The sequence below is a fragment of the Agrilus planipennis genome, unplaced genomic scaffold (genome assembly GCF_000699045.2).
Source record: "Agrilus planipennis isolate EAB-ADULT unplaced genomic scaffold, Apla_2.0 scaffold30, whole genome shotgun sequence".
Classification (NCBI taxonomy): Eukaryota; Metazoa; Arthropoda; class Insecta; order Coleoptera; family Buprestidae; genus Agrilus; species Agrilus planipennis.
Window position 1 is genome coordinate 1,032,288 of NW_020438923.1, and position 22,765 is coordinate 1,055,052.

The following is a 22,765-nucleotide window of genomic DNA, read 5'->3' on the forward strand; positions in this document are numbered from 1 at the left end:
GGAGCAGTTTCACGCACCTATGGGCCGTTTATTATATTAAATAGGATAGGGGTTGAAGTTCAGGACGTGTAGGTATGTATGAGTTGTTATGATGAAGGAACTTGATGCCGTTGGAGGAATTAAAGTATTACCAAGTAATTATTCGCTTTGAGTGGAATCGATGCCGCAAACTGAAAGTAAATTTTCGTGCCTGCACAACTTCCACCCCGCTTATTACTTATCAAAAACCACTCGAAGTGAACGGCATTGGCGTCGTCATTCGCCGCGGGATCCTTGGAACTCCTTTCGCCTTGCTGATATCAACGCGCGTCGCGACGCGACTCGGGAACCTGCTATAATTGATGCTGTCTTGACGCCATCCCCGTTCGAATCGAGGCGGTAAATGGCGAAATCCCTCTGTAAACTAAGCGAGGCAACAACCCTTCCGCCACAGCCTTTCCCCAGGGATTACGTCCCATTGTCGACTGTGGCGCTCTTTTTGCCGCCGACGCAAATTAATAATTCCCTAGAAACTTACGCAAACTTCTTTAATGCGAAAAAGCGGACCTTTCGCTCTGTCTAAGTAGCGAGAAAACAGTCGATAACAGCGAGACAAAACAAATGAACATTTATTGCTTTACAATTAGGATTTACTCATTCGCGATCCAATTATTGATTTATTTTGCGAGCTTTTTCTTATTAGGGCAGACCGGGACCTGGTTTTTTGTTGTCCCTTTCTAATATCCAATTAATCAAAACACCATCGGGAGGATTATGGCTTATTAAGGATGGATTTACTGTAGACACACTTCAAAAAGCGTCGCGTTACTTTTTCGTCCTTTGCCATTCCTTTTGTAACAAAAGTGGTGCACACGTGTGTGTTTAGAGACATGTGATGCGATGTATCTGTGTCCTCTCATCAGATCCGCGGAAGGTAAACACGAACGCGTGACACGAGGGCCGTGTCTGTTGACCGGGGCTCTGTGGAGGGTATGGAATCGAGGGGAGGGTGTTGTCCACCTAAGCCCGCGGACGTGACGAAAGGCCTGACCCGCAGACTTCGATGCCAATAATACAATCATTGCCATCATGTCATCGGCGTGACGAACAGACGTGATGATACGAGTGGATGCCGTCGTAATATTGTGCATACATGCGTGTTACGTCGGTGGGGATTATGTATGTATTATTACGAAAGGGACTTGCAGAATATGGGAGCAGTATGGAAGATGGTTTTTGAATATGGGATAATCATAAGATAACAATATGTAATCTTTCAATTCGCTATCAGTAATCCTTTTTCCTACCAGAAACAATGTGAAGATTAATTCATATTGTTAAACGTAAATCTTAAGTAACGCTAACGAAAACGTCTCTAAAAAATTTAATGGAAGTCGACAATTTAAACTATAAACGAAATCGTAAATGTGTAATCTTTTAATCCATTTGAAATAAAAAAATTGGAGTAAAATGAAATGAAACATACGTGCTTGGGTGTGCTTGGTAGAACGTAAAATGGTGAAATGGTTATGGTCGGGATGGGGCAGTATGGAAGATGGTTTTTGAATATGGGATAATCATAAGATAACAATATGTAATCTTTCAATTCGCTACCAGTAATCCTTTTTCCTACCAGAAACAATGTGAAGATTAATTCATATTGATAAACGTAAATTTTAAGTAAAGCTAACGAAAACGTCTCCAAAAAATTTAATGGAATTCGACAATTTAAACTATAAACGAAATCGTAAATGTGTAATTTTTTAATCCATTTGAAATAAAACAATTGGAGTAAAATGAAATGAAACATACGTGCTTGGGTATGCTTGGTAGATCGTAAAATGGTGAAGTGGTTATGGTCGAGGAAACAACTTGCAACTACGTCCAGGTTTAGAAAAAAGGATAAAGGTCACCCCCAAGGAAATTTTGACTTCTCGGTTAAATCAGTCGTGCCCATCGCTGAGTTTCAATTCAAAGTTGATGAAGAAACAATTTCAAAGATTAGTAATTAAAGTTGTACGTAAGATTATTGAAGATATCACCATCGTTTTCTGAGATTTTCAAAAAAGAAATCTTCATTTCAATTTCTCGGATATTATTTCGAGATATACCTAATACTGTTGGCTATAATAGACAGCAGGTAAATACTTCCATCAGATGTACAAGTTAATTTATTTTGTGCGAGAAGGCGGTCGACGACGTCCACGACGACGAGAAGCTCTTCATTTGTTACCGGGGGTCTTTGGTATCGTCGTCGGCGTCGACGGCGTCGTTCTCTAATGCTCTGCCGCCGCAGACAATGGCGGTGACGGAAAGATGCACTCAGCTTACTCCATTAGCCCTTCAGCAGTGACACCACGACGCCGGTAGACGACGCCGGGATATCATCATTTAAATGTAAGTGCCGTTGTCAGCGGGAAACAAGCGAGTTAGTTCACGGCAGGTGGATGGGAACTGCACGATGAAGAAGGTGAAGTTAGGACGGAGGAAGAGGGAATGAAAAGTGGGACCTCCATTATCTCGAGAGAGGAAGTACTTGGATACTTGCTCGGTCGGAAAATGTAACCGCATCTGCTAGCGACTTTGCATAGCAAATTGCAAACAGTTGATATTAGAAACAAATAAAAGAGAAACAACAAACAAACTCTGCGAAAGTGTAATAATACAGACAATTGATAGAAATAATAAACAAAATGCGGATTTGTAACAATCAAACAGTCGATAGAGACATCAACATACCAAAACAAAAGAACAAAAAGTGTTATGCATTTATTTAAAACTTTCTATTATATTATTGGCGTATTAAAAGTCTCTTATAATAAGCTTCATTTCTTCTATTAAGTATCTAGTACCGTATGCAAGACAGCAGAATTCATTTGTTTTTGTATTTGTATTTCAGATTGTCAGATTGTGGATTAAATATATCTGCTGAAGACACCAGACATCATCGATCCGGCTTCTAGACTGGTAAGTCTTTATGATTAATCAAATTTGGTGCATGTATTTTTATATTCTCCTTTTGCGTTTGTACATATTGATTTAGTCATCACGTTTCTTCTTTATCGTTTCGGGTGAACTCAAAAAGTGATGAAAGTGTGTTCTTTTGTCAAAATACGGAAAAGCTCCAGGAGATTCTGCATTAAGCTTACTTAACTGATTGCCGCATTCGTTTTTTAATTAGCCTCTAATTTGACTAATAACATCAAATCGAGCACCAGCTGCCTTTGTTTTCATTGGAAATGGATTGACCTATAGAATAACATGCGTTACGAGGCGAAAATATTTATTTATGATTTCCAATATACATATTTTCCGTTTATTAAATTTTAGGGTAAAATAAATCGATGAGCAGAGCGACCAATATTATTTTATAAACATATGTTTGTGTTGCATGGACCGTTGTATCGTTACCTGTCTGCCAATTGTGCTTTTCTGAAAAAAAAACATCGTTTTTATTTACCCGTGCCGGTCTAATTTCTGCTTTGTTTTATGTGAAAACATTTCGGGAAGCGTCGGCGTTTTTTCTGCCAGAGCGCACGTCGATCAAAAAGCCCTTGCGGGGGCACGAAGGTAAAAACTAGCGAGCGTCAGGTTTTTTTCTCGTTGTAACCGACCCTCGAACAAGCCCCTGGTCCTTTGGGTGGTCCTGTCTTTTTCTATCCCTAAGTTACCGTTCCTGGTTTCTGTATCGCGTTACGTTTTTATTACACCAGCCGGGAAAAGACAAGTACAAAAAGTGCCCCAACGTAATTGAGTTTGTTAAAAATCACAAAAATCTGCCCTCTAAATGAATTTTGCCTTTTCTGTATTCCCTTTTGAAGAGTTCCTGATCTTTTCCAAAAAAATGTTTGGATTGATGGTAGAGAAAAGTTGTTTAATCGTTTAAATCATAATATCAATACAGTAAGAACAGTACTATTCGAAAATAAATAAAAGTAAAACAAAAATACAGGTATGCAAAGGAAGAAAAAGTAGGGAATGAGCGAATATAAAGATAGGAGAGGAAAAATTATAAGAAGTGGCTGATTTTAGGTATCTAGAAAGTCAGATAAGTCAGGACGGAAGGAGTAGTAGGGATATTAAGCAGAGAGGATAGCGCAGGGTCGAGCCGTCTTTAATAAAAAGAAGTCACTTGTGAAAGGTTTATTTAGAAATTCGAAAAAGATTGTTAAGGGTATATGTTTGGAACGCGGCGCTGTACGGATGCGAAACATGGAAAGTTGGCGCTGCGGAAAAGAAAAGATTAGAAGAACAGAGGAATCTATGGAAGTCAATAAGAAATAGGCGAGATAGGTTGGTAGGACACCTTCTCAGGCATGAAGATCTAGTCGGAGACATATTAGGAGTAGAAACAGGAGTTAAGAGGAGTAGAGGAGTGCGTGTCCAACCAGTCTTAGGACTGACGACCTTATGATGATGATGAAGTCTTATGTTATTTTACTTATTGCATATACATGGTTCTTAAGGGTTTCTATGTTAATTTTTGACGTGACAACGTCTTATAATTCGACGGAGCCGGGGCTGTATGCACGAAAAAACATGACTCATGCGGCGTTACCTCGCTCTGAGGCGTTCCATTTAAGGCTTGAAGTGCAAGCGAGAGCGCGGAACGAGCGACAAAGAGGCACAATCGGCCTCCGCGTTCGGCAGCGTTCGACATCTGTCTCTCTCCTACTTGAGTGAGCGATGCGTCCGCGTGGACAGCTGCTATACAATAATACATTTCCATTTACCTCCTTCTCTATATCCATACAAAATATCTATCAAACAAATAAAATTAAAATTTTCTTTTGAAAAATGAAACCATTCCATCAGTATTTTCTTATGACGTTGTCACGTTCAACTATCGTCAGTAAACCGACTTTACAGACAACCGAGTTTTTTTTAAAACCGCAAAATCCCTTTAGGTTATTACCTGCTGTACTTCTTTTCTTAAAAGAGTTAGATACAAATACAAAAATGACCCAATTACAGCAATCCCCTAAAATCTGTTCATGTACCCGTTTCGAAGCAATTAGATTTTGTCATAAAAAACAATAGTTATTATCATTAAATCTGTAAAAGAAACATCGCAACCGGAAGGTACATACATACATACATACATAAAACAGCCACAGTATTTATTGGTGTTACTGATAAAAGTGGATGAGTCAGAACGGTGAGAAAGGGCAGATGCTGGCACCGGCATCAACGATCACAGCCTCACTGCAGAGAGAGTGGCTCCATTCGTTCAGTTCACGGAGCACACATCTCATATATAACTTCCTGATCGCTTGCTGTAATGACGTAATTTGTAATAGATTAATACGAGGGAGCAGGACGAGGAGGTGCCACAATGTGGGGAGGGGGGGGAAGCGAGAGGACGATGGGGATGTTGGAATGGGATCCGTGTAGGAGATTGCATGCACCTTTTGCTCAAAACGACGCCTCAGCGTCGTCGTTAGTGTGGAATAGCACGTGGCCGATTCCCATGCATCCTGTTACATCTACCTACCTAGATATACGATGTCCTGAAGCGGGAAATAATTAGGCGAGCTAATCCCCAAAGGTGCATCATAAAAATGCTCTGATGATGGGATGTTATGACGAATATTTTACTTTTTTAGTAACAAGTTTTTTTGGTACAGTGTCTTAATCCGTTAACCACGTTGTTTACTGTTCACAAAATATTTAAACTTTTAATAATATTAGCTGTGGCACAGTAACTTAAAACCCAATCTATAATCCATAATAATAACAATAACAAACTCATAAATATTTCGGTACCAAACAACACGGCGCATTCTCATAAGGAAACAGCTGAACCAGAGTTCAAACCGCCAGGACATAATTCATCGAATTTCAGGACCTAATACTCATGATTTGTAAACAAACTCGGCATCAACACAAACACTCGCATAAATTAGACATTAGAAGAAAGTACGTAGTTTGATAAAGGATTTGTACAAAACATTCAAGTTTTACTATTGAAACATTTTTTAATTATTAAATACAAAAAGAAGTAAATAAATAATAAATAGTCCTTAAGTTAATTTGTAAAGTCCCATTATCTTCTCGTACGACGTTGGACCAGCTATTTGATAACGATTGGAATTATCACCATATCCTGTTTAACATTTCTTCTTTAGTGCATCTGGAATTAAAACATATGAAACATATAGTACAGTATAATTTGTCATTTTTATTTATAAATTGTGATTAGATGTTTAGAATTTGTGTGACGTAGTTATAATGTGGGAAAAAGTATCGTTGCAAGCATGATGATTAATATCTTCCAATAAGCCAGTCTACTCATTTCTAATTGATTAAACTTTACAATGACCAACCTGCATTCTTCCGTACTCCAGACAGTCCCTGTCGTACAAGGCTGACTTTTCCTGCAGGAACACGAACACGTCTTATCATCCCAGTGTTTATTACTTCCACCGTACTTGAGGCAGTTTAATTTTTCAGTCTAAAAATAACAAATAAATTTTATAGGTACATGTTGCTTCACATTATTTTTGGCTGTTTTTACCTTATTTTTACAAGTACAGGTGCAATTGTTTTTGTCATAGGTCTGGTACAGGGTACATTGAGACTCACGCCTGTCACACCCGCAACGACATTTAACATCTTCAGCCACTTGTACGCCCAAACAGTGCACCCTGTTGTCTTTGATGGTTTTTACGTAGAACGTTTTGTATTTTTGTTCTGAACTAAGGCATGTTTTACGACCACCGCACAAGCCTCCACATCTTTTTACAACAACCACATTCGGTATTATCTAGAAATCGTACATAGTCGTCATTTAGATTTTTTTTTTACTATATGAAACACTTTAAAAAACTCAATAGTTGATATTAGTTAAATATTTGGTTCATATTGTTATATGGCTTTTAATAATTTTCATAGTGTAAATTGAAAAAAAATTCTTTCTAATGAGTGACCAGGGATAAGATAAAGTGTACCTACTCTAGAGCTAGACAATCCATTCAGTTCTGTACCGCTTCCGTTAACATTTGCGTTATTTAAAGTGAGTTCGACTACTGTTTCTCTTGGTTGGCACCGAATTTTCTTCTTCAAAGATTTGTACTCGTTTTGAAATTTATCTTTATCGCAAGCTTCTGGAAAAAACGCTTACTAGAGAGTCGAAATCTTTAGTTTCCGGGACAAATGTGCAGATTACCTTTTCGTACAATCGGTTCCAGTCCTTCTGCGTTCCATCGTAGGGTAGGAACTAATTGACCCCTTCTCGATACAAGAGACCCTGGAATAACAGACAACTGTACACTAACCACACGCACATTTTCATAAATTTTATTTTGCTGCGAACCGTAGATCGGTTTCGTTCCGACAGAACACAACAAAACTATGTACACAATTGTTAGAAAATGTTTTAAACACATATTGTTCTGTTCTTTTTAATAGCTTTTTATCAGACACTCACTTCGGGAATATTAACAGGATCCACGGGAACGCGATCATATTTAAAACGGCGCTTTTATAAAACAATAAACATCTTCGTACGTCTTTTGCAGCATGCTGTACCTAGATTAAACAGTCATAATGTGCGTCAGTTTGTTACAATAATTTATTTTTATGTAAAGCTTTACGCCGAAAAAGAAATGTGTAATGAGTAGTGCAATTAGGTAATAACGCAAATTTCCTATGGGGAGTTAACCAGATTTCCTTGTGGTTTTTAATCGCTATGTATTTACCTATAAGTTCCGCTGCTGTTAAAAATAAATAATAAATAGTCAACCGCTTAAACCGACTAAATTTATTTGAGTTTACTTGGTATATTATTTAGTCGTAGGGTAAAATTTACTATATTTGTAATAGTTTAGTTCAAAAGTTTATGCCGAAGTTGAAGGATACGATTTTTATCTTTTTCAGCGTCACTATACATATTTTAATAAAAAAATATTTCTAATTTTTTTAACTCAGGGGGGATGATACTAAACATATATATGTTTTATCCTATTAATCTGTAGTTTTAAAACTGATATTTTTATATGTAACTAATTTGATCTCATCTATTTAGTCGCAATCCAATGTAAGAAGAAACACCTACCCAGAAATTAGATTAGACTTTTGGTAAACATTTAACAAATAACTTTTGTTGTTTTCTATTCCTATATTTATTTACTAAACGGTACTATAAAAATGTTACTATGAATTAAGAAAGTTCCGCTTAGTTTATTTATCTATTTATTTATGTGTACAATTTAATTTATAATCGACGATCGACCATATATATTTAGAAATTAATTGGCTTTAATACAGACCATTGCAAATGGAAAGAAAAATCTAGAATTCCATGCATAATTCAATCGCAAAATATGTAGATATATCTAGAACGTTCCAGAAGTCATTCCTTCTGTATAAATACCCTACGGCTCGACTGCGCTGTCAGTAGTCAATTGACAAGTGACAAGTGAGCAAAAGCGAAAAAAAAATTGTTGAAAGTGCTAAAGTGTATTGTGTCTAGAGAAGCAAACAAGTGAAGATGTCCATTTTATTGTGGGATCCGCTACGACCATCGCGCATCGTCGACCAACAGTTCGGCCTAGGGCTTGATCCCGAAGATCTGTTGTCTCCTCTGACGCTACCGTGGGAATCGCATGTTGCCCGATGGCCCATAGAGAACTACTTCAGGCCATGGAGGTCTCAAGCTGCCGTCCGAGACACTGGCTCTACCATCACGGCCGATAAGGACAAGTTCCAGGTCAGTCTTGATGTGCAACATTTCAAACCGGATGAAATAAAGGTGACCGCCAGTGGAAACACTTTAACCGTGGAGGGAAAACATGAGGAGAAACAGGACGAGCATGGGTACATCTCGAGACATTTCGTAAGGAAATACGTGCTACCTGAGGGTCACGACGTTAATCAAGTGCAATCCAGACTGTCTTCTGACGGAGTTTTGACCCTGACGGCCCCGAAAAAGGCAATCGGCGGACCCGACCAGAAAACCATCCCCATACAGCAGACTGGTCAGCCCAGCAGGCCAATTGAAAATAAGAAGGAAGAAAAGAAATGAGCTAATAAGTAATCTATTTGCGCTTGTGTTATTTCATGATTTATCCCTTAAAAGTATTGTAATAATTTCGTAATGTGTTGTTAGAACGTAAATAAAGTAACATTTTTGATATTTTGGCTTGTTCTCATTTATGAAATTTGAAAACCTGCAGCTTTTGGATAGTCGAGAAGTCGACGTATCTAATAGAAACCAGGTATGATAGTCTGTTGACCCACTAAAATAACCTTACTTGATGTTGCTATTACTGTTTAATAAGTAGCAAACAACAATAGTACTTTAAGACATGTCCACTCCTTGTCCTTACAGCTAACGTAAAGATATGGACAGGTTATCAGCTGAATCAAGCGAATCTACCAAGAATCACAAGTACAGAGAGACAAAACAATTGAAACACGATTCGAGGGTTCACGTCAAGTTTGATTATGTAGTCAAAACGAAACCTTTCTCTCCAAACGAGTATCCATGTAAACATTTACTGTGCGAACTGTGCGGCAAATCGTACATAAGATACAATGCGTTTATGAGGCACAAGCTGGCTCACGATATCGACGACAAAACTAACAGAACATGCCAGATTTGTAACAAAACTTTCTCCAACGTTTACAATTACCAGGTGCACACCGTCATTCACCAAGGGTGCAAAAGCTACAAATGTGGCGTGTGCTCGAAAGCGTTCGCACATGAATATTATTTGAATAGACACATGAAAGGTCATCAAGAACAGGCCCTGTTCCCGGGCGAAACCTCTGGGAAGAGTTATGCTTCAAATGTTGGATTGGAAGATGACACATTCAACGCGCTTGTCTCGGACAAGAGGAGATCCCGGAAATTGCACAAGTGTTCCAAGTGCGGTAAAATCTTTAAGTACCGAAGTCGTTTGAAAACCCATTTGAAAGTCCATTTGAAATCCTCGCCTGCGGGAAAGACGAAAGTGCCGAACGGAGTCGACGAAACGGACGAACGTGTCGTTATTTTGTTCGACGAGAACGGCCTTGAAGTCGACGAAAAGCTCTGTCTAATCGACGAAACTTTCGACTTCTTCGACGAGGGATCTTCCGATACGGAAAAGAAACCCGACATATTTACGGAAGAAGAACAAATCGTTGTTAAGAACGAGGAAGAACCAATTGATATAAAACCTTTTGAGTTTTCAACTGTTCTTTAGTCCATACTTTCATTATTAGTCTATGAAATAATTCTTGTTACCTTTTTATAATAATAATAAGTAAAATTCTAGTTGAAGAGTTCAATTAAAAGTGACCATGCATTTAGTTATTAAGACTATTTTTTACAATTGAAACCCTAAGAAATATTACAGTGGAAGAGCCACTACTACCCCAAGTACTAGCCCTTGTTTAGATGTAACTTTCAAGTCGAGTCGATGTAATTCAGCATACCTGTTCCAGTTGTACAACTGAAAATAAAGTTAAATAGCTGACAGCCACTACATCATAATATATAAAGTTTCAATATTTTCAGGAAAGTCATCAGATTGAAGGCAGCAATTGAAATTTGAATTAGCAGAGGTTGGTTGTTATAATTATAAGTTTCTGTGGACGTTAGGCAGAAGTTTTAAAATGTCTAAAGAGTCCTTCCAATCTGAATTTGAAAAAGCTGTTCAAATTAGAAAAACAACAGTCGAGTACAACAAAATCGGAATAGAATGCGAGGTTTGCGAGAAAATCTTCTTCAGGACCCACAACTTCACAGTCCATAGTTGCGAGCAAGTGTTAAAAAATATTGTGTGTATAGTTTGCCAGAAAAGATTCTCATCACAGTCCCGTTTAAAGCGTCATTTGATGGTCCATTCGGGGGAAAAACTGTGCGAATGCGAGATCTGCAAACGGCGTTTCGCTCAAAAATCCGACCTCACGAGACATCGCATGCTTCATGCGGAAGTTCGCGTTAATCCTTTAACAAACGAAAAATCTTGCAAATGTCGATTATGCGGGAAGGTGTTTCGATCCACCGTAAACATGGGAATCCACCTTGCTCGCCATAAGGTTGCTAAACCCTACAGGTGTAGAATATGTCAGCGAGGGTTTTCCATTAAGTACAATTTGAAACGTCATATGGACATCCACCGATATCGGAAAATGTTCAAATGCGAGACGTGCGGGAAGTCTTTCCTTTCGAAAATCAGCCTAGAAAAGCACATGGAAGTCCATGTAGAAAGTGCCCTTAATGAAGACCCCCTTTCCAAACAAAATCTCATGTTACAGTGTCAAACGTGTTCCAGGATTATTTTGCACAAGTCCCAGCTACAGAGACATTCTACAAACCATCCAAATTTTTTATGTTTAAGTTGTAAAGAATATTATATGAATTGTAAGTGTTCTGAAGATCACATTGACGATAGCGAAGTATCGAAAACCAGAAATACCTACTCAAAATCTAAAGGTATTAAAACTGAAGACAGTGGTGTTCAGAATCGTGCAATTGTCACAGATTTAGATGATCAGATCAAGGAAGAACCTGCTAGAATATGCAAAATTGATATGTTTAATGACACAGATCAAAAGTCCGTTGTTAGTGTTGCAAAAAATGAACTCGATGTTGATGGAGGCGTCGTCAAAACCGAATATGATCCTGTCGTATTTAAAGAAATAGATGTTGATGGAACCATCATCAAAACCGAGTATGATCATGTTGAGTTTAAAGAAAAAGATGAACCTGTGGAACTCGAATTTTTGAATCCAAAAGAGGAATATGTCGATGTTGACGAGAAATCTGCTAAATATGGAAAAATATTTATAGAAGAATCCTAAGAACTTCAGAAGACTGTGTTAGATTTTGTACCTAGTACCTACGTGAAGAGAAAAAGTGCAAGAACTTAAATCAAAGTTGTTTGTCGTTGTTATTAACATCCAATTTCGAAGTACTGTTTATTTTTTTTAATCGTTTTACGACACCTACGAATTGACGTTTGTTTATACTAAAGCCTGTTTCTCATGTTGGTTCGATAAATAAATAAACGTTTATTCATCTTTTATTACTATATATTTCTTAAGCATTCATCGATTTATTTTCAAACAATGAAAGAGAAACCTGTACATTTAAGGGTTCCAGTGCTTAATTATTGATCCAAGCCGTTCCTCACATTTGCCAATAGATGACGATAGCTTTCCAACATAGAGTCACTATCAGAGGAATTTAAGTGTTGAAGAAATTCTTTGAGTTATAAACATTGTTAAAGAAAATAAGTGTCTACCTGAATAAATATCTTTATGAATTTGATCTTTTCAATTTTGGTTTGATTTTTACAAATATTGAACGATTCTTTTATAGTTATTAGTAGTTAAAATAACTAAGGAGACTCTTGCAAAATCGACGCAGTTGAATTCAAATTTGTGACGTATGTACACAAAAACAGAGACAAACCCTAGTCCTTGCTTACTACCACAATCTAAGTTATTGGTTGTTTATTAGATATAGATATGTGTTATATTCCTTACGAACAATTCCAATTACTATAAAGTGAATTTTTAAAAAAATTCCGAAATGTCCAACACGAAAAACGAATCTTTCCAATCGGCGTTCGTGAAAGCCGTTGAGGTAATGGACCCGAGTGCGACCAAAAGGATCAGAATTGAGTGCGAAACATGCAAGAGAATCTTCACCCAAAACAGCCATTTCAACAGTCACCTCTGCAACCAGAAACCTAGACGTTTAGCATGTGAAATTTGTCACAAAATGTTTTCGTCCAAGTCGCGTTTAGAGCAACACTGGCGCGTTCACTCAGGAGAAAAACCATTCGAATGTCATATTTGCAAAAAGCGTTTTCCCCACAAAAATTACATGACGAAACATCTCCTCATTCACTCAGACGATAAACCGTTCAAGTGCAACGTGTGCGACAAATCGTACGTACAAGCTGATACGCTCAAGGAGCACATGTACGTCCACACTGGAGAGAAACCGCACAAGTGTGAGCATTGTGGAAAGGAGTTTAGGGTAATGTCAAATCTGAGGATGCACCTGAACACTCATGAAAACTCGAAGGCTTACGAATGTATCTTGTGCCCGAAAGTCTGTTCTAGCAGTAACAACCTGAAGGCCCACATGGCCATCCACGAAAACGAAAAACCGTTCAAGTGCGAAACCTGTGACAAATGTTTCGCGCTGAAGAGCACCTTGGATAGACATACCAACACCCATTTGGAAGAAAGACCGTTCAAATGTGACCATTGCGCGAAAGCATTTACAAGAAAGGATTGCCTCTCAGTCCATATAAAATATACACATGAAAATCAGTCTATCAATTTTGAAAAATGTCACGTATGCAACAAGCGGTTCATGTTCAAGTCTCGATTGGAGAAACATATGAAAGTGCATAGCCAACTTGGTTGTTTGCTTTGTGGTAGATCGACTGAAGAATGCGTCTGTTCCAAATACACCACCGGATATGACCAACCGAAAAAGAATCCCTTAACGAGAGACAATTTTTTGATCAAGTGCCAGACGTGTTTCAGGATTATATTGCGTAAATCCCAACTTAAGGTGCATTTGCGAGTACATCGGGATTATAAATGTATAGTTTGCAATGAGGATTTCAGAAATTGCAGTTGCTCCGAAAATGATATGGCAGTATCAAAAAGCAAAAACACTTATCGAAAAAGTAGCAAATCTTTAACCAATGTTAATGAGGGGTTAACAAATGAATCTGGTGTTAATGTTAAGAAAGAAGAAACAGTTAATGAACCTGTGATTAAATATGAGACAAGTGACGAATCAAGGGAAATTATTATCCAGAAAGAAGAACCCAAACAAGAATATTTTAAAATTGAAGAAAACTTCGTCGAAATTGCTGCTGAAGTCGATGAAGACTCCAAGGCCTTTAGAGTTAAAGAAGAAATCACAGAGTTCTAATTAACGAAATAAAATCCTTAAATTTGTACTTGCCTACAGTTTTGAAATAATATTTGATGTTGGTTCATTTTGCAAATAAATTTGTTTTATTAAGCAGTTATTTGTATTTTCGAATCCCATTATAGATTCATATTAGTAGGCATATAACTTTGAACTTGAGATGCTTGTTTTATATTGTCCTGTATGAGAAGTCGATGCAGCAGAAAGTCTGTATCGAATTACACGTTTAAATTGTTTACAATACACTATAAACCACTGTTGTTAATAAATAAGAGTTGTTATTACTTGTACTCCTGCAGTTGTTTAACTTCCGCTGTATTAGGATTATCTTCATCATAAATCATTGCGATATACGAAGTAGATGATTACTTAATAACTGGTAGTTTGAAGACTTTACTTCATCTCACATTTATAGAAGTAAATTGAATACCATATTAATTAACGATTAAGAAAATTAAGCTGTTATTATGTATAATTACTGTCGTTGTTATTTAAAGTGCTAAAGAAAATCGAAAATGTCCAAGAAGGAGAACGGCTCGTCCTTCCAGTGTGCCTTCGAAAAAGCCGTACAGGTTATGACCACAACAGACCCCAACGAACTCAAGGGTAGAATCGAGTGTGAAGTCTGCAAGGGCATCTTTTTTATGCGACATCATTTCAACAGCCACATTTGCAACGATAAGGCCAAACAGATTTCGTGCCCCATTTGTCAGAAAACGTTCACGTCAAGATTCCGTCTGCGACAGCATTCGTATCTCCATTCTGGGGAAAAACCGGTCGAATGTAAAGTATGCAAGAAACGATTCAGTCTCACATACATCGCCAAACATTTGCAAACCCACACGGGTGGCAAACGTTTCAAATGCAAAATATGCGAGAAATCGTACAGGTATTCTGACACCCTCAAGGCGCACATGTACAGCCACACTGGCGAGAAACCACACAAATGTAAATATTGCGGGAGGCAGTTTCGCGTGAAGTCAATTTTGAGGGTGCATCTCACCACGCACGAAGAAAAGACTAACAAATGCCTTCTCTGTCCGAGGGTGTTCTCGACCAGGTACTATCTGAAGGTTCACATGGCCGTTCACGAAAACGAAAAACCATTCAAGTGCGAAACCTGCGGCAAATGCTTCGTCTTGAACATCACCTTGAAGAAACACATGCTAACTCATCTGGGGAAGAAACCGTTCAAATGTCAACAGTGTTCGAAAACTTTTACGCGAAAAGAGACCCTCTCGGTTCACGTAAAATGTACCCATCAAAAGGACACCAGTGGTTTAGAGAAATGCCACGTATGTAACAAGCATTTCTTGTACAAGTCTCGCCTCGGACAACACATGAGAACTCACACTAAGTTAGATTGTTTGTTCTGCGTCCGACCTGCTCATGAATGCATCTGTTTAGAGAATTCGGAAAGACATTACAGTGACTCCCTGAAAAAGCCTTATATGAGAGACAATTTCATGTTCAAGTGCCAGACATGTTCCAGGATCATCCTGCGTCAGTCCCAGTTGAAGATGCACTTGCGAAAGCACCGCGAGTACAAATGCGTAGTCTGCGACAAGGATTACAAGAATTGCAGTTGTTCTGATAGTCACATTGAAGTTTCAAAAAGCAAGAACACTTATCAAAAAAGTAGTAAACCGTCGATCAGTGTTAATAATCATTCAACGGATTTAAGGGTTGTAAATCCGAAAGACATCGTAGACCCACTGAACGGTCGATTTGCTACCAAAGACAAGTTTATGTTGAAGTGTCAAACATGCTCCAGAATCGTCTTGTGTCAATCCCAATTAAAGTTTCATTCGCGAGTTCATCGCGATTTTAAATGCGTAGTTTGTAACGAGGACTACAGGAATTGCAGTTGTTCGGACGATTATCTGGAGGTGTCGAAAGGCGTAAACACCTACCAGAAAACCAGTAAAGCCTCAACTAACGCTATAGAGTCGTTGACAAGAAAAACAGTTGAACCTGCTGTTGAAGTTAAGGAAGAAGAAACTTTTACTTCAATTGATACTCCTGGTGTAAAATGTGAGAACAAGTCTATCGAATTAAGCGAAGTTACTGTAGCTAAAGAAGAACCTATAGAAGCAATAGGCGAAAACACAGTTGACGCATTTGCTTATAGTTACTGTAGTAAAGTGGACGAAGTCAAAAATAAGACCACTGAAGTTAAGGAAGAAATTGTAGAATTGTAATAAACGAAAATGAACAATTAAAGTTTAAAAATACTATAATTATATTCTAAGAGGATTTGTTTTGCAAATATATTTGTTTTCTTAATCGAAGGATTTTGATATGAATGATCCCATTAAGTTAAGGGGTTCTTCTTTAGGGCATCATTCAATTTGATAAGTAAAGTTCGTTATTACGTGACAGTATCGGCAAGGATAACATGTAACTTATGTCGTATTTGATGAACAGATGTCAACTTCAATCAGTATTGATCGGATCTCTCGAGAATACAATAATGCATTCATTTACGTAATGTACATATAGTTGAACCGTTGACAAAATTAGTTCAGTGTGAATGTAGAAATTGCAATAAAAACCATTTGTAATGAATTATATAAAAAATGTACATTCTTCTGAAAACCAGAGTAATAATGGTAATCATAATCGACGAATCATACTTTGCCCACAAGAAAATTGCTTTGAAACATTTCCGAAATACGTAAATTTACGTCAACATCTAATAGCACAACATGAAGTTAACATTGAATTTGAAGATTTGACTTTTAATTCAACTGCAGGTAGGTTATTATTTGACGTTTCTCATGAGAGGGCTCTTTTGTGTTCAATCGATTGTAGATTTTGAAAAATGGAAAAGGCAAGTAGAAAACGAGACACAATCTCATTACTCAATGGATACAGGAACGAGGCAGTTGTTGAATGGAGCAAGTAAAAGAACATACAATTGCTGTATCAAAAAACGCAAAAGCAAAAATATTGAAACGTGTTTAACTACCAAAACGGGTAGAGCATGCCCAGCAAGGATAGAAGTAATTATCCACAACGATAATCAATCCACAATATCAGTTAAGTTCTGCAAAACTCATTGCGGCCATACAGAAAGAATTGGACAAGTGAATTGTAACGAATCCAGCGATAGAATTGAATGCGAAATGTGCAAGACGATGTTTTTCAAGCGTCACCGTTTTGAGAAGCACCTTTGTAACGGGGAAGCAAAAAAAGTTAAAAAAATACCATGTCCAAATTGCCAGAAAATATTTTCAAAAAGGGCTAATTTAAGGCGACATTTATATCTGCATTTGAAGGGAAAAACTTTCGAGTGTCGTCATTGTAAGAAGCTATTTCCCCACGAAGACGACATCGTCAGACATCTCCTAATTCATACATATGATCAGCCGTACATGTGCAAAGTATGCGAAAGGTTGTATTCGCAAGCTGATGTTTTCGAAGAACATATGAAGACGTGTCAGACACCCTTTAGATGTGACCAATGTAGTAAAACGTACGCAACAAAATATTCCCTCATAATCCACATTAAGTCTGTTCATAAACATGATCCAGAAATTTCAGAAAAATGTCATGTATGTAACGAACTGTTCACGCACAAGTTTCAGTTGATCGAACATATGAAATCACACTCTGGAAATGAATGTGACGATTATCTAGAGGTAACAGAAACCAAAAATATTTATCAGAAAACTAATAAACGTCTTGTCGCTGATGATGATCAGCAGGGCACAGAAAATACTGTCGGACCTGTTGCGAAAGTAAAGAAAGAGGAAATATTAACTATAATTGATGAACCTCTTCTGAAGTATGAGGAGAAGTCTGTAAAACTAAGTGAAAGTATTGTACCTGAAGAAGAACCTGTTAAAGTAAAGAAAGAAGAAATATTTACTGCAATTACTGAACCTTTTGTGAAATATGATATGAAATCTGTAGAACTATGTGAAAGTATTGTTCCTAAAGAAGAACCCGGTTAAAGTAAAGGAAGAAGAAATATTTACTGCAATTAAGAACTTGTGAAGTTTGAGGCGACATCTGTAGAACTAAGTGAAATTGGCAAAACGTATTCTATTGCTGAAATCAATGAAGAAGGCCTTTAACGTCAACGAAGAAGCCTTTGTAAATAATGAATTAAAATTCTTAATAAAGCTGCAATAATATGTAATATGAACTTAGTTATATTCTAAAATGTTTGTTTCGTAAATAAAATTAGTTTGAAATTGAAACGTTTCGTAGAAAGACGTTAGGGAATTATTCAGATTTGAAGATTGTTTTCCAAATACAGGCAGCGTATCGCCATCTAGTGGGTATTTGCTACTACTTAACGTTTATTCAATACAACAAACAGTCGATGTCGCTCTATGTCTCTTGATATTCTCATCAATATTAATGCCTGTTCCTATGGTTTGTTTTTGTTGAAGATTGAGTTATTTAATAAACGATGTAATCCAGGATTTCCTGTAAAATAACCTCAATCTTTATATTCGTCTATTTTAGTGAGAAATATGGAACAAGTACAAATAAAATGTTCTGTTTGTGATAAAGAATTTTCTCAGAGAAAAAGCGTTTATGTTCATTTGAGGAATGTGCATAAAATCGAACGATTGGTACCAGAATTGATACATCCAGCGTTTGATTGCGGAAATTGTAACAAAAAGTTCCTGTACAAGACATGTCTAGTGAGGCATATAAAATCTTGCTTTTCGTCAGAAAACAAGAACAATAAAAGCTGTCTGAGAGTGTTAACTCCAGGAAATAGACTGATTTGTCCCCAAGAAGATTGCGGCGAAAAATTTTTAAAATACGTAAATTTGCGTCAACATTTGATGGTACAACATGATACTAACATCGAATTTGAAGATTTGACTTTTAATTCTACTTCAGGTACGTGTTTTGGTTCGAAGCTTTTCACAAGTGTCTTACTCGATAAATTCCAGATTTTAAAAAATGGAAAGACCAAGTTGAACAGGAGACGCAATCCCATTACACACTGGACACAGGTCTGAGACCATTGATAAATGGAACAAGTAAAAAAACGTACAATTGTCACCGATCGTACACCAAAAGGGGCAAAAGTAAAAACATTCGAACTTATTTAACTACCAAAATGGGTAGGGCTTGTCCATCAAGGATTGAAGTAATCTTTGAGAACGATGAGCAGTCTACGTTATCAGTAAAGTTTTGGAAAACACATTGCGGTCATACGGATAAAATTGGACGAGTTAATTGTAACGAATTCGGTGGTGGTAGAATTAAGTGCGAAGTCTGCAAGAAGATTTTCTTCATGCGGCCGCATTTCGAAGCACACCTTTGTAAAGGAAAAGCGAAAAGCAAAATACCATGTCCAAATTGCGAGAAGACGTTCTCGTCGACGTATAATTTGAGAAGACATTTGCATTGTCACTTGAAGATAAAACCATTCGAATGTCATACTTGTAAGAAGCGATTTCCCCACATCTACAACTTGACCAGACATCTCTTAACTCATCACACAAACGACAAGCCGTTTAAGTGCAAAGTTTGCAGTAAATCGTATTTACAAGCCGATATTCTCGAGGAACATACGAAATCGTGTCGGAAACCGTTCAAATGTGATCATTGCGAAAAAACGTTTACCCGAAAGTATTCCGTCTTCGTGCACATTAATTGTGTTCATAAACGTGATCCAAAAGTTTCAGATAGTGCAAAAGTAACAGGAACTAGTAACATTACCACAGAAAATACTGTTAGACCTGTTGAAGTAAAGACAGAAGAAATATTTACTGCAATTAATGAACCTCTTGTTAAGTTTGAGGCGACATCTGTAGAACTAAGTGAAATTATTGTACCAAAAGAAGAACTTAAGGAAGAGTATTGTGAAATAGGCGAAAATTCCGCTGAAGCCTTTGCTTATCTCACTGCTGAAATCGACCAAGACCCTGAGGCTTATAAAGTTAAAGAAGAATCCATAGAGTTCTAACAAATGTAATGTAAAATAATTTTGTAAATAAACTTTAAATTTAATGGTTCTGCAAAAAATATCGAAGCTTTATTTATAGAGTATCATTAAAAACTTGGTGCACAATGTTGTTTGGTGTTACTATCGTTAGAATGTTTATGCACGGCAGTGCATATTGTTTCTATTACGATAACGATTATCGTATGTGGTATAATAGGAATCGAATTAACGATAATAAACGAGTTTTCAGTTATTATTATTATTGTTGTTGTTTGAAAAGTTCAACAATAATATGTTCCAATTGGGCCCAGATAGTAACACATACGTGTGGGTACCCAGTATACGCTAGCAAAATCACGAATATAATAATAACAAACATAAAAAGATTTACTAAAAACTTTTGCGGAAGTGCAGTGCTTTCGAAACGTGTCAAGTTGAAGTAATTTAATGAAAATGCAGTGGATATTTTAGTGTAATCTAAAATTTCCATTAAAATAACCTCAATTTTTGTCTTGTAGAGAGACAGGTATGGAACAGCTACGAATAAAATGTTCTGTTTGTGATAAGTTCCTTGCTAAGAGAAAATGTCTATACGCTCATTTACGTAATGTTCATAAAGTCGAGCCGTTACCACCGGCGAAACCAAGATTGATAGAGCCAAAATGGGATTGTGGAAGTTGTGGTAAAAAGTTCTTGTATGAATCGTCTATGAAGAGACATGTAAAAAATATTCACGAAACTGGTGATAACGGTTCTCGTGTAGCATCAAATAGAGGAACTAGAAGATCAAGAAGACCACCGACTAAACGAATGAGACTTATTTGTCCTCAAGATAATTGCGGCGAGAAATTCCCAACGTCCGCAAATTTGCGTCAGCATTTAGTTGGCCATCACAATGTCAAAATCGAATTTGAAGATTTGACTTTCAGTTCTACTGCAGGTAGGTTTTTTCATTTGCAAGCGCGTCTTTCTCACAAGTAGGTTGCAGATTTTGAGCAATGGAAGAAGCAAGTTGAAGACGAGACACAATCTCAATACTCGATGGATTCGGGAGCGAGACCATTGTTAAATGGAACAAGTAAGAAAACGTACAATTGCAACCGATCATTCACTTGCAAAAGCAAAGGTATAGTAACCAGCAAAATGGGTAGAGCTTGCCCAGCGAGGATGGAACTGACTTTTCAAAACGACATGGGATCCACAATATCGGTAAAATTTTGGAAGACACATTGTGGCCATACAGAGGGGATTGGACAAGTAAATTGTAAAGAACTCGGTGACGGTAGGATTGAATGTAAAATATGCAAGTCGATTTTCTTCATGCGAGACGATTTTGAAGGCCACCTTTGTAACGGAAAAGCAAAAGAAGCTAAGAAAGTACCATGTCCAACTTGTCAGAAACCGTTCTCTTCGGCGTTTAATTTGAAACGACACTTACATTCCCATGCAAAGGAGAAACCTTTTAAATGTCATCTTTGTGAGAAGCAGTTTCCTCTAAACTATGAATTAAATAGACATTTCCTAACACGTCACACAAACGATACCCCGCTTAAGTGCAAATTGTGCTCTAGGTCATTTTTACGGGCTGATATTCTCGAAGAACATATGAAAACGTGCCGAAAACCGTTCAAATGTGACCAATGTGGTAAAACGTTCACACGAAAATATTCCGTCTTCGTCCATTATTGGTGTGTTCATAAAGATGGTGCAAGGATTTCAGAAAAATGTCACGTATGCAACAAGCTGTTCAAGCACAAGATTCAATTGGTAGAACATATGAAATCGCACCATAATGTTGAATGGGGTGACAGTCATGTAGAAGTTGCAGAAACCAAAGACACTTATCAGAAAGCTGGTAAACCTTCAACTACCGCTGATGAACAGTTAATAGAAAATACTGCTCTTAATATAAAGAAGGAAGAAATATTTACTACAGTTAATGAACCTATCTTGAAGTATGAGGAGAAACCTGTACAACTAAGTGAAATTATCTTACTTAAAGAAGAACCCAAAAAGGAGTATTTCGAAATCGACGAAAACTCCAATGAAGCTTTTGCTTATCTTAATACTGAAGTCGATGAAAACACCAATTAAGGCCTTTAACGTTAAATTAGAATCCATAGAGTTGTAACAAATGGATTATGATTATTTGGTAATAAATTTCTTTTATTGACTATGTTATATTTCTATGTTAGGTTGTATAAAATGCATTATTAAATATATATGAAAAATAGGTGCAAAAATATTGTATCGATTTATTCAAATTGTTTAATACATATGTACAAAATTTCTATTTCGTATTTGTTCATAAATTAACATGGATTTTAATGATATGGAGCTAATAAATACCATTCAAAATTTGTTTATTTACCTTCGTTTGTTTATTCGTAATTCTTTTTTTATATGCCATAGAAGAAGAGAGTTCATATTACTCAAGTTAATTCTGTGGTTGACCGAAGACCATATACACACTATCGTGAGTTTAAAAGCACCTAATTATCAAATTAAAATATTCGTATAAATAGTTTTAACTGACTATCAAGTAAAATGTTGAAACAATGAAGAGCGTCGATTCTAGCAAACCTAATGGCAGAATTGAATGTGAAGTCTTCAAGAGGATTTCCATTATGCAATATGAATTCAAAAAACCATCATTGCAGTGAAAAAACAAAACCATACAAATGTGAAAACTGTGGAAAGCGTTTTAGAATAAAGTCACTTTTGGGGGCACATCTTCTAACTCACCAGCCCATACAAGCTTACAAATGCCACCTCTGTCTGAAAGTATTCTCAACAAGGTACGGTTTAAAGGTCCACGTGGATGTCCACGAAAACGAAGATGACCCGTTTAAATGCCACACATGCGAAAAGAACTTCGTAGGAAAGGGACAGTTAAATCAGCACATGAAAAACCATATGGGCGAGAAACCATTTAAATGTGATCTATGCGGTCAAACGTATACAAAAGAAAT

General features: G+C 37.1%; 9 protein-coding genes across 10 annotated transcripts; 8 read left to right on the forward strand and 1 right to left on the reverse strand.

The window, feature by feature from the left end:
- Window positions 1-5,972: 5,972 nt before the first annotated feature.
- On the reverse strand, window positions 5,973-8,259 carry LOC112904285 (balbiani ring protein 3-like; the record flags this gene model as incomplete). Its single annotated transcript, XM_025973929.1, has 6 exons — window positions 5,973-6,112; window positions 6,306-6,433; window positions 6,497-6,745; window positions 6,934-7,085; window positions 7,148-7,228; window positions 8,250-8,259. Coding segments are annotated over 6 exons (657 nt in total), but the record flags the coding sequence as incomplete, so codon positions are not given.
- A 35-nt stretch (window positions 8,260-8,294) lies between these two features.
- Window positions 8,295-9,115, forward strand: LOC108732278 (protein lethal(2)essential for life-like). Its single transcript, XM_018462974.2, has one exon. It carries the CDS (start codon window positions 8,471-8,473, stop codon window positions 9,002-9,004), a length of 534 nt encoding a protein of 177 aa, XP_018318476.1. The 5' UTR covers window positions 8,295-8,470; the 3' UTR covers window positions 9,005-9,115.
- Window positions 9,116-9,323: 208 nt separating this feature from the next.
- LOC108732242 (zinc finger protein 626-like) lies at window positions 9,324-10,169 on the forward strand. The gene has a single exon (XM_018462932.1). The coding sequence runs from the start codon at window positions 9,324-9,326 to the stop codon at window positions 10,167-10,169; it is 846 nt and encodes a 281-aa protein (XP_018318434.1).
- A 134-nt stretch (window positions 10,170-10,303) lies between these two features.
- On the forward strand, window positions 10,304-11,985 carry LOC112904261 (zinc finger protein 28-like). Its single transcript, XM_025973862.1, has one exon. The coding sequence runs from the start codon at window positions 10,582-10,584 to the stop codon at window positions 11,770-11,772; it is 1,191 nt and encodes a 396-aa protein (XP_025829647.1). The 5' UTR covers window positions 10,304-10,581; the 3' UTR covers window positions 11,773-11,985.
- A 367-nt stretch (window positions 11,986-12,352) lies between these two features.
- Window positions 12,353-13,954, forward strand: LOC108732274 (zinc finger protein 501-like). The gene has a single exon (XM_018462970.1). It carries the CDS (start codon window positions 12,506-12,508, stop codon window positions 13,871-13,873), a length of 1,368 nt encoding a protein of 455 aa, XP_018318472.1. The 5' UTR covers window positions 12,353-12,505; the 3' UTR covers window positions 13,874-13,954.
- Window positions 13,955-14,098: 144 nt separating this feature from the next.
- Window positions 14,099-16,160, forward strand: LOC108732243 (zinc finger protein 26-like). The gene is made up of 2 exons (XM_025973861.1): window positions 14,099-14,290; window positions 14,371-16,160. Exon 2 carries the CDS (start codon window positions 14,389-14,391, stop codon window positions 16,072-16,074), a length of 1,686 nt encoding a protein of 561 aa, XP_025829646.1. The 5' UTR covers window positions 14,099-14,290; window positions 14,371-14,388; the 3' UTR covers window positions 16,075-16,160.
- Window positions 16,161-16,262: 102 nt separating this feature from the next.
- On the forward strand, window positions 16,263-18,012 carry LOC108732275 (zinc finger protein 1 homolog). Its single transcript, XM_018462971.2, has 2 exons — window positions 16,263-16,629; window positions 16,688-18,012. The coding sequence occupies exons 1-2, from the start codon at window positions 16,437-16,439 to the stop codon at window positions 17,830-17,832; spliced, it is 1,338 nt and encodes a 445-aa protein (XP_018318473.1). The 5' UTR covers window positions 16,263-16,436; the 3' UTR covers window positions 17,833-18,012.
- A 113-nt stretch (window positions 18,013-18,125) lies between these two features.
- LOC108732271 (zinc finger protein 84-like) lies at window positions 18,126-20,372 on the forward strand. Of its 2 annotated transcripts, none has more exons than XM_018462966.2 (4): window positions 18,126-18,298; window positions 18,353-18,739; window positions 18,793-19,819; window positions 20,312-20,372. In XM_018462966.2, exons 1-3 carry the CDS (start codon window positions 18,217-18,219, stop codon window positions 19,812-19,814), a joined length of 1,491 nt encoding a protein of 496 aa, XP_018318468.1. In that variant the 5' UTR covers window positions 18,126-18,216; the 3' UTR covers window positions 19,815-19,819; window positions 20,312-20,372. The 2 variants fall into 2 exon arrangements, with proteins under 2 accessions (XP_018318468.1, XP_018318469.1); XM_018462967.2 differs by having other exon boundaries at window positions 18,126-18,259; window positions 20,312-20,371.
- Window positions 20,095-22,521, forward strand: LOC108732270 (zinc finger protein 624-like). Its single transcript, XM_018462965.2, has 2 exons — window positions 20,095-20,733; window positions 20,782-22,521. Exons 1-2 carry the CDS (start codon window positions 20,322-20,324, stop codon window positions 21,885-21,887), a joined length of 1,518 nt encoding a protein of 505 aa, XP_018318467.1. The 5' UTR covers window positions 20,095-20,321; the 3' UTR covers window positions 21,888-22,521.
- The last annotated feature ends 244 nt before the right edge of the window (window positions 22,522-22,765 follow it).